The sequence below is a fragment of the Nomia melanderi genome, chromosome 2 (assembly GCF_051020985.1).
Source record: "Nomia melanderi isolate GNS246 chromosome 2, iyNomMela1, whole genome shotgun sequence".
In the NCBI taxonomy this organism is placed as follows: domain Eukaryota; kingdom Metazoa; phylum Arthropoda; class Insecta; order Hymenoptera; family Halictidae; genus Nomia; species Nomia melanderi.
Genome location: NC_135000.1, coordinates 26,370,559 through 26,385,677, shown reverse-complemented (window position 1 = coordinate 26,385,677; position 15,119 = coordinate 26,370,559). Strand labels below are relative to the sequence as shown.

Here is a 15,119-nt window from a genome sequence, read left to right as displayed (position 1 = left end):
CTCTCTTTCTCTCTCTCTCGCGCTTGTTATTCCGCCGGGGAATTTCAAACGATCGCAATTACGGTCCCTTTCCGACAGCTTTCGAGTGGAAACAGAGCGAGAATAACCGATCCGTTCGCATGCATTTAAATTCAAATTGGACGCGCTCCCCCTTTCGAAATAAAGCTCCTTCGGCTCGGCTGAAACGCGGGTACCGAGCCGATCCCGGGGGATGGGATCGCGATGGAGAGCTGGGGAAGGATTCTTTGAACGGGTGAAGAACAATCTGAAGAACGGTTAGACATGCGGAGATTTCCTCGATTTATTTTATACACTGTATCCTGTAAAGGTTCTGTTCCTGCTTTGTTCGTTTGTTTTAAATATAATTGTGTGCGACGCGCATCTGTGTCGTGTACGTACGTGTTTATAATTACCGATCGGCCGAGAACGCGGTTCGCAACGAGAATCGGCCCGCGCAGGACGCTGTCGAGCCCTCCGCGGGGTTCGAGTGGTGAGATTCGGTTTCCGGTGGGTAATACTGTCCGTCGCGGAGCGTCGAGCGGGATGCTCCGAGCGTTCGATTTCGACGGCGCGTTCTTCCTCGTCCGATACAACGAAAGGTGAAAGAAATGTACGGGCGCGCGGCTACTTCGCTCGCGAGCGAAAGTGCTCCGCGCTGCGCGGGTCACGGGGTACCTACGGGGTAGGTATTGGTCGAGTCGAGTGGAAAGATTCAGAGGAATGATAGGGGAGGATAGAGGGAGAACAGCTTAGAGAAAATATAGACAATCGAGGAACGACGGTTCGACGAACGTCGTTCTCGAGAACAGCGCGCTCCTCTTCGGGTCTTCCGTCGACGATCGACGTTCTGGCAGTGCTGTTACTCCTTTCGAGACCGGTGTCAGCGGCGTTACCTCTGAAAAGACCCCTAGATAGACGCGCGGAGACAGACATAGAGACAGAGAGAAATTAACATACATCTTTGGCACAATAAATACGAATACACGGTGTGGTCGTCTTGAGTCGGTGTCTCGCCGGTGAGAAAACAGGGGGAAATCGGCGATGGCCACGAACGAAACACCGAGGGTTCGAGCGCTGGGTCTCCTGATCGATCACGACGCGATGAGATCCTTCGGATTTCCCTTTGCGCGATCGTCGAACTCGCGGAAATCAATTTGAGGAGAAACGAGAGAGCGAAACGAAACGATCATGAACGAACGTCGCGACGCAGGGAGTTACACGTAACGATATTACACTTAGCACCTAAACGGGGTTTCATCGCTTCGACAATTATTACTAAATCATCACCGCGCTCGGCGGGTGCCGCGCGCTTCTCGAAATGAAAACACAGGGCACTTGTCGCGCGGTGCGAACATCGAAATCGCGATCGTCGTCTCTCGGTACACGCTCGCCGTGAACACCTAGGCCTTAACATTACGCACGGATAATATCCCGATGCGACGATCGTTGCCGACGCGACGTCGAGCGCACCGATCGTCGGTAACATTGAAAAAGTTCCTAACTAACTTACCGTCGGCCCCGCGGCGATACCTGCCTTACCTGTCGCCGAGAATCGCGGTCTTTTTCGAAGGGGTCAACCGATTGACCCTTTGCACTCGAGAGGTGACTCGGTCGCCACTCGATTTGATACAGCGAACTATAGAATTGAATATTTAGTACTTTAACCCTTGGCAGTCCTATGTCAGACTCGACTACTTTATTGCAACCTCTACCTGTTTTAACAATTTTTTCTGTATTTGTAGCATCACAATTGTACCGTTTAAAGGTAACGTTTCAATGACTCACGAATATTCTTGAATAAATAAAGCGTATTAAGGTGTAATTAAATGAACTAACGTCGACGTGAACCTCGAAGGAACCGAGAGCACTTCGGACCGCAAAGGGTTAAATGAAACTTTGTACTGCTATAGGAAATGTTTAAATGAAATCACTTCGTCGCTTAGTTTATCCGTGAATGATCGTTATATCAGTTTCAAACAGTGTCTGTATCTCGTCGAGAAATTAACCCTTTGCACTCGAGAGGTGCCTCTCACCAATTGATTTCATGCAGTAAAACTATAAAATCTGATACTTAATATTACTCCGTACAATGCATCAATTTGAGGAATATTCAAACAAAACAGCTTTGTCCCTCGATGTGTGATTTCTCGTCGAGTTAGCTTCACAAAGTATTCTCTCTATCTCATCAATAAACGTTAAAATATTTCTAATGAAAAACTTTCGAGTACGAAGGGTTAAACATTTCCAGTGAAGAACTTTCGAGTGCAAAGGGTCAAACGAGCAGGCGATTCCAAGCTTCTTCGGTGGGTACTGAGTGTCCCTAAAAAGCAACGAAGAAATCGTCGAACGAAAAGAGGATTGGGTCAGAACTGGTTGGGACTCGCGTCGATTGAAATTGATTTATATTATCAGACCAGACAGGAGATTCTGCGTGCTTCAGACGAAAACATTCGGCGTTAACCCTTTGCACTCTGGAGGTGACCCTCAGTCACTGATTTCCTACAGTGAAGCTATAAAGTCTGATATTTAACCCTTTGCGTACGAACGTCGACATTTCGACGAGATGGAATTTTCATATTTGGCAGTCTAAGTCGTGAACAAATGATTTAATTACTCGAATAGCAAGAGGTCAGCAAGTAGTTTTCTATTTCTCTATTGTTCCAGTGATCGATATATAATTTAGCTTCTGTGGATGGTTTTGTATATCCCAGAATCTTCGTCCGCAAAGGGTTAATATTATCCTTGACACAACGCATCAATCTGAGAAAAATTCACGTAAAACAGCTTCGTCCAATTCACGTGAATTCCTCGTCGACTTGGTTTCACAAAATATTCATCAGAAAACGTCGAAACATTTCCAGTGTACTTCGGAGTGCAAAGGGCTAATCCGTTCAGACATCGATTAGTATATGAAACATTCACAGTCTAAATTGGCGAGCAGCTTCCCGAATCTTCAATATATATAAACATTCACGGATCATTCGCACGAATGCTTTATCTGAACGAAACCATCCGGATAATATAAATCGACTTCCGAGGAGCGCGCCTCGCGTTGAGCCGCGGCCAGAAAATCGTCCCGAGAGAGTTCCGATGCGTCCGCGTTTTTGATTCGAGCGTTCGCCTCCGCGTCGCGATATATAAACGCCGCGCAATGGTAACCAGCTATCAGAAAGCACGAGTATACTGGATTTCGGTCGCCGCCTATCGCTGTTTGATTCTCGCCGCGCGGCCTCGGGTCTGCGCCCTCGGCCGCGATTATTTAAACGCTAAGTCTTCGGGCTAATTCCTCGTTTCCGTACAAAGTTTACGCCTGCTCCTCCGATACAAAAGTTTCGTACATCTAATCGAATGTGTCATGGTCGATCGCAGTCCGTCGACTACTCTACAGCCGGGGTGGTGGTGCCTATTTCGAAACGGTCGCGCGTTCACCTCGCGGGAAATTAGGGGGGAGTAGAAAAGAGTCTCGGGTCCTCGGCAATCGCCGTTCCGATTCCCTCGATCGGATGGCGACCCTGCTCCGGTCGTTTTCTCGTCGTTTCCGGTGTCCAAGGTCATTCCTGTTCCGAATCAAAGAATCGTCCGCGACGCGGCGGGATGACTCTGTGGGGTGGGCCGCGACGAACGGTCGCAGGTATGAGGAAAACGTGATCGCAGCTGCGTCCTCTCTTCTCTCGTCTTCGGTCGACCAGTCTTCCGGGTGCGATTATATTGTCTGGCGCTAAGCGGGCACGTGGCTCGGCACGCTCGACGAGGACGTCTGCAACGGCGAGCGGGCCTGGTGGAACCTCAGCAGCTCCGAGACCGTCACCGCCACGCGGACCACGCCGCGGCCGCCCTCCAGCACGTCGCTAGCGCAGCACACGAGATTCTGGAAATTACAAGGCGTGTGCGTTTATCATTAATCTTCTAAGATTATAGGGCAACGCGGAGGTTTGCGATGGCGAAGACCTTTGGATAGCTTTGACACTAGAACTATGTAGCAGTCGAAGTGACTGGTTTTTGTTTGTTTCGGGATTATTGATGTTTTAACCCTTTGCACTGCAGGTTGTCTTGTAATCAGCTGCAATTAATTTTTATGGTATTCCCAGCGAAAATTAGGAATGCTGTAACATTTCCTCGATCTTTTATTTTATTAGTACGAAATTTGGATGTGGAACATCGAATAATTTTAGGGTAGTTTCTTTAAGATTAACACGTTGAATGCCATGGTCACCGGTGACCCCCAAACAAATTGAATTGCTATGGTTCACTCAATTAAACGATAATTACTTGAAAACGTTTCCATATTATAAATAATGTTATCTAATATGGTAACGTCTAGCTAGATGAATGTGGAATAGTAATAATATAATTATATTATAATTTTTCTATTTTCTGTATTTTGCTCTATGAAATCGTGCGACATTCAACGTGTTGAAATATTCTATATTATAACTGGTGCAGTATTGGAGCCTACAGAGTTCAGAGGGTTAAAAGCGTTGAATGGTCGTGATGATTTTGAAAATAAGTAGTTTGATTTGAATAGTATAATGAATGATTGAAGAAGTCGAAGATAATCTGTTGTTACAATTTTTATGGGAATTATATGTAATTGTATTAAATGTTCGGTAGTTCTAGTGTTAATGCTTTCTAATAATGAATATTACTTTCATATGTGACTTTTGAGTGAGAGCCAATAGGAATTTGTTCCTAACGTTTCACTATCATTGCAGCTGACTTCATCAGGAGCTAAAGACACTTAGTTCACCAGTAGTTTCTAAACTACAACAATTAAAAAGTTCAGCTGAATAATTAACTCCTTGCCCTATGATTTATTTTTTAACCGTGATCGATGCAACTACTATATCATTAATAATTTATTAGGAAAAATAAGAATTGTGATGCTTGCTTTCTGTCTGTGTCCAAAAGTCAACGATTGATAATAGAAAAGTAGGATTAATTTATATTTAAGGAAATAAACACTTAAATTTTTCAGATTCAGTTTAAAATTTTCATCACGAGTCTGACACGACATTGTCTGTCAAGGGGTTAAAAACTGATGACTACTGATCCGGAACATGAATCAGGTGCTTAAATAAAGACAGTCTTCCTAGGTACACCAGTATCAGTGTGTCTTTCGCTTCTGATGAAGTCAGCTGCAATGATGGCGAATCGTTGGAAACAAATTCCTATTAACACATTGCGTACCGGCAATTTTCAAAAAATTGAATTGTTCGGATGGAAATTTTCAGTGAGATCAATTAAAAACAATACGTTTTCCGACTTGATCTATGAATAAGAAAACTCCCTGAACAAAATTACATAAAACCTTTAAAAATTTGTATAGTAATTATGTTCTTGATGTCCTCATCAATTTATTATGCCTTTATGACTTTTTGAACAGAAAAACAATCTTCTACTCCCCGTTTTGTAATTTTGATAGGAAGACACTGGTAACCCTGCATAGAAGATATATAATCATATTGTTATGTAACATATTTTAACCCTCAGCACTCCATGTTATTTTATAATCAAAACGCTATAAATAATAGAAATGCTATAACATTTCTTCAATGTTTTATTTTCCTTCTCAGCACAAAATTTGGACGTACTGAAAATCGAATAATTTTCGAACAGTTTCTTTAAGTTTCAAATGTTTAATATCATACCTGATGCAACATTGGAGCCTACAGAGTTCAAAGGGTTAAACAGATAATAAATCCGAATCAAATTCAATATCTTTCTAAATGCTGTGTAATTAGCAAAGTTGCATAGCTAAGCATCTTTATATAAAAACAAGATTTCACGTTGCCAGTACGCAATGTAACTCCCATTCGAAAGGAACTTACGAACGTAAGTTCATGGAATTTTTCTTTCCTCATGGAAAATTCTTTATGGAATTCGATAGCGACCCGGTCACGACTCGCGCGGTCTCTGTGTCACGTTGTTCAGGGCGGAGTTTAGCAAAAAGAATATTTTATTATCAGTGGAAATAGTGTTACAATCGTTATCGGTTAGTCGTACAATCGATGTTACAGAGTACGGTTGTTCCGTTGAATGCGAAATTGTTTCCGGCGACCGTTCCCCGGGACCGATCGGAGCAACGCGAACGCAGCTGAGCGGGCAAGGAATCACGATTCGCGTTTCGTCATTCGATTGCGAGCGAGTCTTCTTTTTGGCAGCTTGCGATCCTCGTGTTTCCATTGCGCGTCCCAGTCGTACAGTTAACACGTTGACGGCAGAATTCACGTCAGCGGGACTCTTCGAATTGTGCTTTCTCTATCAACCCTCTGCACTCGAGAGTTTATCGGAAATGTTTTATATTCTCCGATGAGATAGTAACGATATTTTTGGAAACTCGTTTAACGCGTCTCGTGAGTCTCAATTATATTTCCTTCAGTCCAATGAATTTAAGCAAAATTTTAAATGAAACTGAAACGAGTCACTGAGTTCCTAAATATAATGCAGTTCATAATTTCTAATAACAATTATGTTTTCTTCAATCCAATGAATCTAAGCAAAATTTTAAATGAAACTGAAACGAGTCACTGAGTTCCTAAATATAATGTAGTTCACAATTTCTAATAACAATTATATTTTCTTCAGTCCAATGAATCTAAGCAAAATTTTAAATGAAACTGAAACGAGTCACTGAGTTCCTAAATATAATGCAGTTCATAATTTCTAATAACAATTATATTTTCTTCAGTCCAATGAATCTAAGCAAAATGTTGAATGAAACTGAAACGAGTCACTGAGTTCCTAAATACAATACAGTTCACAATTTCTAATAACAATATCTATAGGATAAATTTCATTTTGATTACGTAAAATATAGGATTACAATCAAATTACAAAAGTGACGTAGCAAACGTGTTAACCCTCTATAGACCGAATTTTTGTTCATGATTATAACAAAATCTATGCAGAACAAAATTAATAAATATCCACATATGAGTACGAATTAACAATGCATTCGATAGTTTCAATAATTTCATCAAACGAGTATATTTTGTAACTTTCACGTCTGAGCGTATAAAAGTTGAAGTTAACCGATTACTTAATTTTACTCACCACTTTGAGTGCAAAATGAAATAAATCAACAAGATTCCAATATACTGACACGTGACTTCAAAGTTACATGGTCCTACAGTGTTAAAGAGAAATTACACGTGAATTAAAGTTCAAACTTGAATTTCAATATTCGCGTATCGACACATTACAGAAAAATTAATATTAACTATCAAACTTCAAAATTTCTTTGAATTTTTTTTTTCGAGAGTCGCTCTCGAGTGCAAAGTGTTAACGTTCAACTGCATGGCAATTCTATCTACCAAACCAATCCAACGACATTCGATGGTACAATGCGAGCCAACGTGTCAAAGGTCGAACGAGTTCACCGCACAATCCACTCAGAAATATATTCCATTCCACATTCGACAGGAGATGAAACGATAGGCGTCTATAATACATTTAACATCGATCGGATTGAACCTCATACATTTAGCAAAAGTGTTAATTAGGCCTCCCTCGCGGAAAGTTACCCCGGTGAACTCGTCCGACGGTGAATTGCAGCCGTTCCAAGAGTCACAGGAATTCGGTTCCACCCATCGATTCGCGGATCCTGGTCGCCCGCGAATCCAGGCGGCGCGACAAACGAAATATTCATCGATCGCGAGCTCGCGACCGATCGGAAGAACGCGAATCGAATGGGAATAGGAGCCCTCCTATCCCCGAACATCGTAGAAAAGAAGCTTAGGCTTAGAAAACAACAAGGTAGAAAACGAACGAAGCACCGATTTCATTAGAGCGATCGTTTCAAGCACGCGAATCGCTTAAGTACAAATTTGAGAAACAAAAATGGAAACGACCAAAGAAAGTGGCGTCAACGTATCATATATCTGTGTTCATACAATACAGTATGATATAATAAAAATAATAATATTAATAATAATATAATAATAATAATAATAATAATAATAATGTATATATATAATATATATATACGCACCCATTTCATTCTCTCTCGCATTCACTCGACACACGCGCAGCATGCACTCTCTCATTCAGATCATTACAAAAATGATACTTATACAAGCTAATGCAACGGAATGATTTCGTGTGTTCGGTCTCGTTATCACGCGTCTCATCTACGTCCGCGAGGACGCGTAGAATCGACGATGCAGCCTCTGACGAAGAACTAGTCGTCGTGAAGGAGGAATCGTAAAAAAAAGGTAAAACAAACAAGAATAAAGAAACAAACAAACAAAAAAGGGGAGCACCGCGGTAGAAACAGCGGGGACGAAGATCGTTACGAAACGGACGAGTAAACTAACGCGAAGCGTGTCTGTTGTGTATAACCAGTCTTACGGTTGCGATTGATCTGTCGGCGCTGACGCGTCTCCTACGATCATCCTGATCGGAGTAATACTGATGATGACGGTGCCCGTCGAAACTCCCGTCAGCGCTCGAACGGCCGTCGAACGGTGACGACGGGTCGATGGGACGGTAGGGGCGGGGAAGCGGAAGATTTGCGAGGATGAAAGAAAAAGTAGATGAACGAACGGAGATTAAGTAAACTGGTCGAGCCGTCGAGACACCGGTATGCGAAACTTTGTTACGTGACTAAAGCGAGAACAAAGGAAAAATACGAACCTGCTGACTAGAACCGAAGGATCGACGCTGGAACCACCGGACCGAGCGGAGTCGGTGCTGAGTCGTTTCTAGGATCAATGGAGAGACGCATCTGCTCGACGTTACAGGTAGAATGAAATTTAATTATTAACCCTTTGCGGACGAAGATAGTTTGAGGACGAAGTCTTCGACGGATGAAGTTAATAGGAACTATGTGTTGCTCTCTTGCTGCTTCGCTAATTAAGTCATTTCGCGACTTGGTTTTCTAAATGTGAACATCTGATCTCACCGGAATGACGACATTCGTTAACCCATTGCACTTGGAGGTTTTTTGACGGGAATATTTACTGTTTGATGAGATATAGACGATTCTTGTTGCGATTGTTGTAATTTAGATAAATTAAGGGAAAGAGTGTTCTACTTTGATATTTCACGTAGTGATAAGTTATATGGAGTTTAGTATTGAACGAACTTTAGAATTTTACTGTATGAAAAAGTGGTGATGTCACCTATCGAGTGTAAAGGTTAACCCTTTGTATTCGAGATGTTTAATGAAATGTATTCGAAGTATTGAAATCGAATAGTTCCATCCCTTGATCGACAATCAGAAACTTCTAAAAAGATTCCAATTTATAATTCATAAAGTAGACGATAAATAAAATGATGATTGTAAGTTTGATCAACGTTTCGCTAGGAAATTTCGAAGCCTAAGTTGCGAACAGATTTTACCCATTGCAGCGAACGACATTTTGCAAACTATACTAATGCATTTGTTTATTCTTCGGTGATATTCAACGAAAATGATGTAAGTCGATTCTGTGCACGATTTTTCAAACAAAGAAAACTACGATTTTAACACATTGCATACCGGTAATGAGAAATCTCGTTTTTATATGAAGACACTTAATTATTCAACTTCGCTAATTACCACAGTACTGAAAAAATATAAAATTGAATTCGAATTGATTGTCTATTTAAGATATATTACACAACAATATATCTCAGTTTTTCTATGTATAAGTCGACCACACTGAAAATTGCCATCACAATTCAGTTTTCTGAACACTACCCGGTACGCAATGCGTTCATTGAAACTAGGTTAATCACCGATTGTACCAATTACCTTCATCCGCTGAATATTTCCTACATCTCAAAGAATCCATCAAAGGGTCAAAGAGTAAATTCAAAATCACCAAGGTATACCTGAACAATTACATTCCAGCGATTTCCGCGAAACAACAACGAACAGTCTGTCCAACCGTCCGGTGGTTCCAGCGTCAACGTAACACTTACGATTAGAAGTAATACCGAGGACTAGAAACGGACCAACGATGCGCGCGGTCGATCGACGCGGGGGCTGCCGAGATTGCAGCGAAAATGGAACTGATTATCGTCGACTGAAGTGGCGCGCGGGACTTCTCGGAAGAACAGGCGCGTGTTCACCTGAACGACCACGAGAGCCGGCGCGGCCGCGTTTATCGTCTCTCCCGTCGAGATAAACGCGGCGCGGTGTCGCGATAAACCCGAGATACAACGAGTTTCCCGTGTAAAAACGGGGGAGGAGATTGTACGCCGTTCGAAAAATCGAATACCGAAGGTAGACCGTGGCCGATCGTTTCCCGTGGAAAATTCCCCTGCGCGCGTTCGATCGATTCGTCCCGCTTCGATGTGGACACGATGTGCGGAAGATTCTCGGAGAGAACGGAGAACGACGCGCTCATTCGGCCACGCGTGTTTGGCACTAGATTTTCGTGGATGCTCGATCGGCAGCCGTTCGCGTCGGTTGCTGGAGATCGCGCGGAGATTCGCGCTAAAACTACCGAGCAGTCGAGTTCACTTTGGTGAGTTGTTCATTTGACGTTTGGAAGTGCATCGACTTCGAGGACTTAGAATTTCGTATTGTTGCCGATTTAACACTAGAGCTACCGAGTATTTAACCCTTTGCACTCGAAAGTTTTAGAAATATTCAACGCTCTTTGGTGAAATATAGACGATGCTTGTTGCGACTAATGTAAATTAATCGATAAATTGAAGGAAACTATTTTACTTTGATATTTCACATAGTGACGCGTTATGCAAAGTTTAGTGTTGAACATCGAACTTTATAATTTTATCAAACCAAGTGACTGAGAGTCACCTCCCGAGTGCAAAGGGTTAACACAATTAATATGTAATTATACAAATTGTAATAGATTGTTTTCAGTTTCTTGAGATATTCATTGGAGTATTCGAATGAAACTGTTTATTTTCGAGATCATTTCGAATATTGAGTGCTTTTGAGATATCGATAATTGCGAAACAAAAAGATCGAAACCAGTCATTTTGATGATGATCATTCAAATTGACTTTTGAAAATTGAAGCACAAATGCGTAGTTACTGAGACTTCAATTGGGTTAACCCTTTGCACTCGATAGGCGACTCTCAGTCGTCAGATGAATTTATACAGTAAAATTATAAACTTTTGTATTTATTATTAACCTTTGCATACTGCGTGATTACGTGAAATATTGAAAGAAAACTTTGTTCCCTAATTTATGTTCGGTTTCTTGATAGATTAATTTTAAAGGATCTTGTCTATATCTAATCGGAAAGTATTGAATATTTCAAGTGAAACACTTTCGAGTGCAAAGGGTTAATTCAGGAATTACTAAATCAGTTTCCACAACAATTTCTGAAATTCTGCTTTTCAATCATTCTAAAAGGAAATCGGGAATAGTTCTAGTGTTAATTTCTTAGAGAAACTTTAAGTGTTGAGTGATTATAGTGGGATTCTGTTTGACCCACCCGGTAGTTCCAGTAGACTCCCTTGCCTCGTTTCGTTCTAGACACAATAGTTGCTTTATCGTCGACTACGCGTTCACAGAGAAAAGAATTGAACGTTCGACGCGAGATTAAGTGCGTTGTAAACGTGAAGTATCGATAATCGGAAATGTTTAAGAGACGTACAGAGCGTTACGTTACAATATTGATAATCGGGAAGCTATCTAACTTCAGTCGGTGTGAATTGGATAACGTGCGAGGGACTCCGCCGAGTGTCTTTATCGCGAGATCGATTCGACGCGATAAGGCAAGGGGTTGCTCGAAACGAAACCTGGAAGTTAATCGCGGCTCGAAGACTCGTTCCTCCGAAAACTCCTTACTCATAGACAATAATCCCTTATCGTACGGATATATTACGCGTAGAATATGATATACGCGCGTATAATGCGATTCTAAACGATACACGTGGTTTGCCGCGCTACACCTCGTCTCTCTCCCGCCGAAACTCGCGTTTATACGAAAATATGTAGAACATCTTAGGCTACGGCCGAATTGCTTGGCCGGTGAAGTCGCGTGAATGGTATCGTTTTCGTTCGTCGCCGTATGGCCGAATGCGGACGAGTGGTCCTTGACGAAACGTCGCCGCGACGACTGTTCTGGAATAAACCGTTTCGAATCCGGTCGAAAAATGCCAAGCGGCGCGATGGCGTTTCTCTCCTTTCGATTTAGAATCTGAATTACATTTTCCTATTTTTACGAGAAATTTTCATTTTTCCAGTTGTAGGGTAAGAGAAATAACGCTGAGTAATTAGAAGGAAAAGAAATAAATAAGTGATATTAACACACTATCGGCGGGAAGGGTATTAATACCTTTTATGCAGAACGTACGCTAAGTGTTAGTAACACTTACCAATGCTTGTTCTTTTCATTATCACTAATTTTTGGGCAGTCGTAATTTTTTAATGTCGTGTTTGTGCAGTGCATAAAAAGAAAAGTTGAACTTCTTATATGTGTAAGTTTTGTCAGATTCCCCTTCGTAGGGGTGAGTGTTTTCAGAAATACCATACATTGAAAAAATATTAGAGTCAATAAAATTACTATATAAGAAACTGAATAATAAAATATTCCTAAACATTGTTACGCTTTTCTCTTACTACGTGAACTTTTAATACTTTCGAAAATTAACAATTATTGTTTGGTCCATGTTATACATTAAATGAAGTAATAAAAAACTAAATTAACAATTGAATTTTTTTTTAAATTTCATCTACATCTTGGAAATACTATGGGATACCTATTTTCCAAATTTCATTGAAATCCTACTATTAGATGTGAAGATATTACATGTTTTCTAAAAAATGCACTTTTTTCATACTTCACTAATTTTCGCTATACGTGAGTCAAGCTCATGTTACCCGCCGATAGTGTGCTAAGTGATAATCCTCTATCGAACCGATAGACCGGCACTTTTCAACGATGAAAAGAGAAATAATAAATAGAGAAGCGCCATCGCGCCGCTTGGAGCTCGAACGAACAGACACGAAGTTGTCTCTGAAGAGGAAGAACTTGGTGTCTATGATTTCGTCGCGAACCGATCGTGCACTTTGGCCGAAAGAAACGGAGGACGAGGGAAGAAGAAGAAGAAGAAGAAGAAGAAGAAGAAGAAGAAAAATTGAACCATCTTTGTACCGTGTCGAGGGATGCGATTTTCCGGTTTCCATGTTGGCTCCTACGTGAACGAAGGAAACGAATGCTGGAACGAAGGGACCCTCGAAAGAAGTGTCGACTTGTGCGTTAACAATCTACGTACCAAAATAGGAAATCCTCGAAACAGAAAGAGATCTCTAGCACCTTGTTTGCGAATTCTGTAGTACTCGAAGGCTACCTATCACAGACCCATCAATTCTGAAAGAGCCGTAGGCGATTTCATTGGTCGAACGTTAAAAAAATACTAGCATCCTTTTCTTTTCTCATTCTCATCCTCATTCTCATACTCATACTCATTCTCATTCTCTTTGCTTTGCTTTGCTCTGCTCTGCTCGAACCAGGCCGCCCGGCGGACGGTCCTGTACCGCGGGTACCATCTAAGAAGATTCCTTTCGTGTCTCCGTCGTGTCTCCCACGAGAGATTCGTCGACCTTTCACCGGACAGAGAAGATATTCCTGCGGGCATCACCGATATCGTTGGAGACCAGGCTTCACTCGTACGAAAATACTATTCTCTCGTCGACGTTTGCCCAACAATACAGCCTCCCCGGACATGCGACGATCAATCTTTAGAAACGAGTTCGACAGACGATCCGGTTTCAACGTGCGAGCGTTCAGCTTTGATTCAGTTCTTTGATTGTGCGTTCTGTTTCGTCGCGGGACGTCTAGCGAAGTGCTGACCGGAACTCGGGCGAAGCGAACGCCCGAGCCCTAGTTCAGGGTCGTACCAACAAGTATACTTATCTAACCTACGCACTACGTAGCGTTTCCTACAACTAGGCGGGCTAAATGTACGATCAAAAATCCTCGTGCTTAGGGTCTATCGCGTGGTACTTGCACGCCGCCGCCGAACCACAGAGCGAAAGAAACGAACGGAACCGGTGGAAGCTGCGGGGCCGCGATGCGGTTCGCGGCAACTAAATCGAAGTTTACAAAGCGAAGCGGTGTTTGTCTGCCCTCGTCAGGGAAACTGGCGGCTTCGAGGTAGCTCGACTCGGTAGCGATGCTCGTTGCGCGAAAGAGCTGGGAAGACGCTTTCGGCAACGAAGAGTAACGGTGTCGACGAACGGCGAGCCTCGAGCGTTTTAAAAATCACCACGAGTGACTTTGATATTAACGAATTATCGATGGAAAGAGACACGGATACTCTTTCCAAAGGAATCATTGTCAGCTCGACGATCATCGGCACCGACATGCCAGGTGACTCTGCGCGACACTCAGTCCTTCGCTCTAAGCAAACGGGCGCGAAAGAAAAGAGAAGGGAAACGCATGAGAAGATTATGCCGCGCTCTAGAGGTACTAAAATGGCGGGCGAGGCAGGAAGAGTATCGCGCGGCGGTCCGATCGAGCGGGCCGACGACTCGGCGACGATAGACTCGTCGAAGGAGCGAAATTCCGAGCTTGCCGCGTCGCAACGGGTCGCCGCGGCTCGGTACATCGGAGCTATCCCATCTTCGATCGTGCCACATTTCTCCTTCCGAGCGTCGTCGTGTTCGATCCATCGTTTTTCGCGCTCTGGCGTTCTCGTCTTCGTCGCTCATTTCGGTCTCATTCTGTTCCCGTCTCGTCTCGCACCGCTTAATCGGGGACCGGGAAGAGATAGAGCAGAACAAGGGTGGTTAGGAATGTGGCGAAAAGCATCGCGGAGAGAACGCGGTCCTGAATCGTACGGGATGAACCTGCGGCCGGCTCTTCGGTATCGTTCTCTCCTTCGTCGCGGAGAAGGAGAAGAGCGGAGACGAGACGCGCCAGAGCCTCCAGCCCGTACGCGTCCATGTAACCCACGTCCATGATTGCGTCCGCGTCCAATAACACCTCCTGCAACACCAACAACGATACTACTCAGTCCCAATCTCTACTTCGTCGCTGCTCGATTGTGTCTTTTGTTTTGTTTTGTTTTGGTTTATGTAAGATCTCTTTGGTCCCTATCTCCCTTTCGCCTCTGTGCTACACTTTCGAATACGTTCCTCGAGATCAAAGATTCATTCGGACGAGCGGTGAACAGAGATCGTTAATCGGGACGAACTTGAACTCGAAT

At 42.8% G+C, this 15,119-nt stretch overlaps 1 protein-coding gene across 6 annotated transcripts in view; it reads right to left on the bottom strand.

Moving 5' to 3' along the window:
* Positions 1-281: 281 nt before the first annotated feature.
* The window catches only part of Lrch (Leucine-rich-repeats and calponin homology domain protein), a 56,440-nt gene continuing 41,602 nt past the window's right edge, over positions 282-15,119 (bottom strand). Inside the window, exons 13-14 of one of the 6 annotated variants that reach the window (XM_076374201.1) lie at positions 14,752-14,899; positions 282-3,868 (exon numbers count right to left, since the gene is read on the bottom strand). In XM_076374201.1, coding sequence (XP_076230316.1) covers positions 3,849-3,868; positions 14,752-14,899 — 168 coding nt within the window. In that variant the 3' untranslated portion in view covers positions 282-3,848. Of the gene's footprint in view, positions 3,869-5,938; positions 14,900-15,119 lie in introns of those variants that run through there. The other 5 variants (XR_013001393.1, XR_013001392.1, XR_004236259.2 and 2 more) reach the window with 5 other exon arrangements.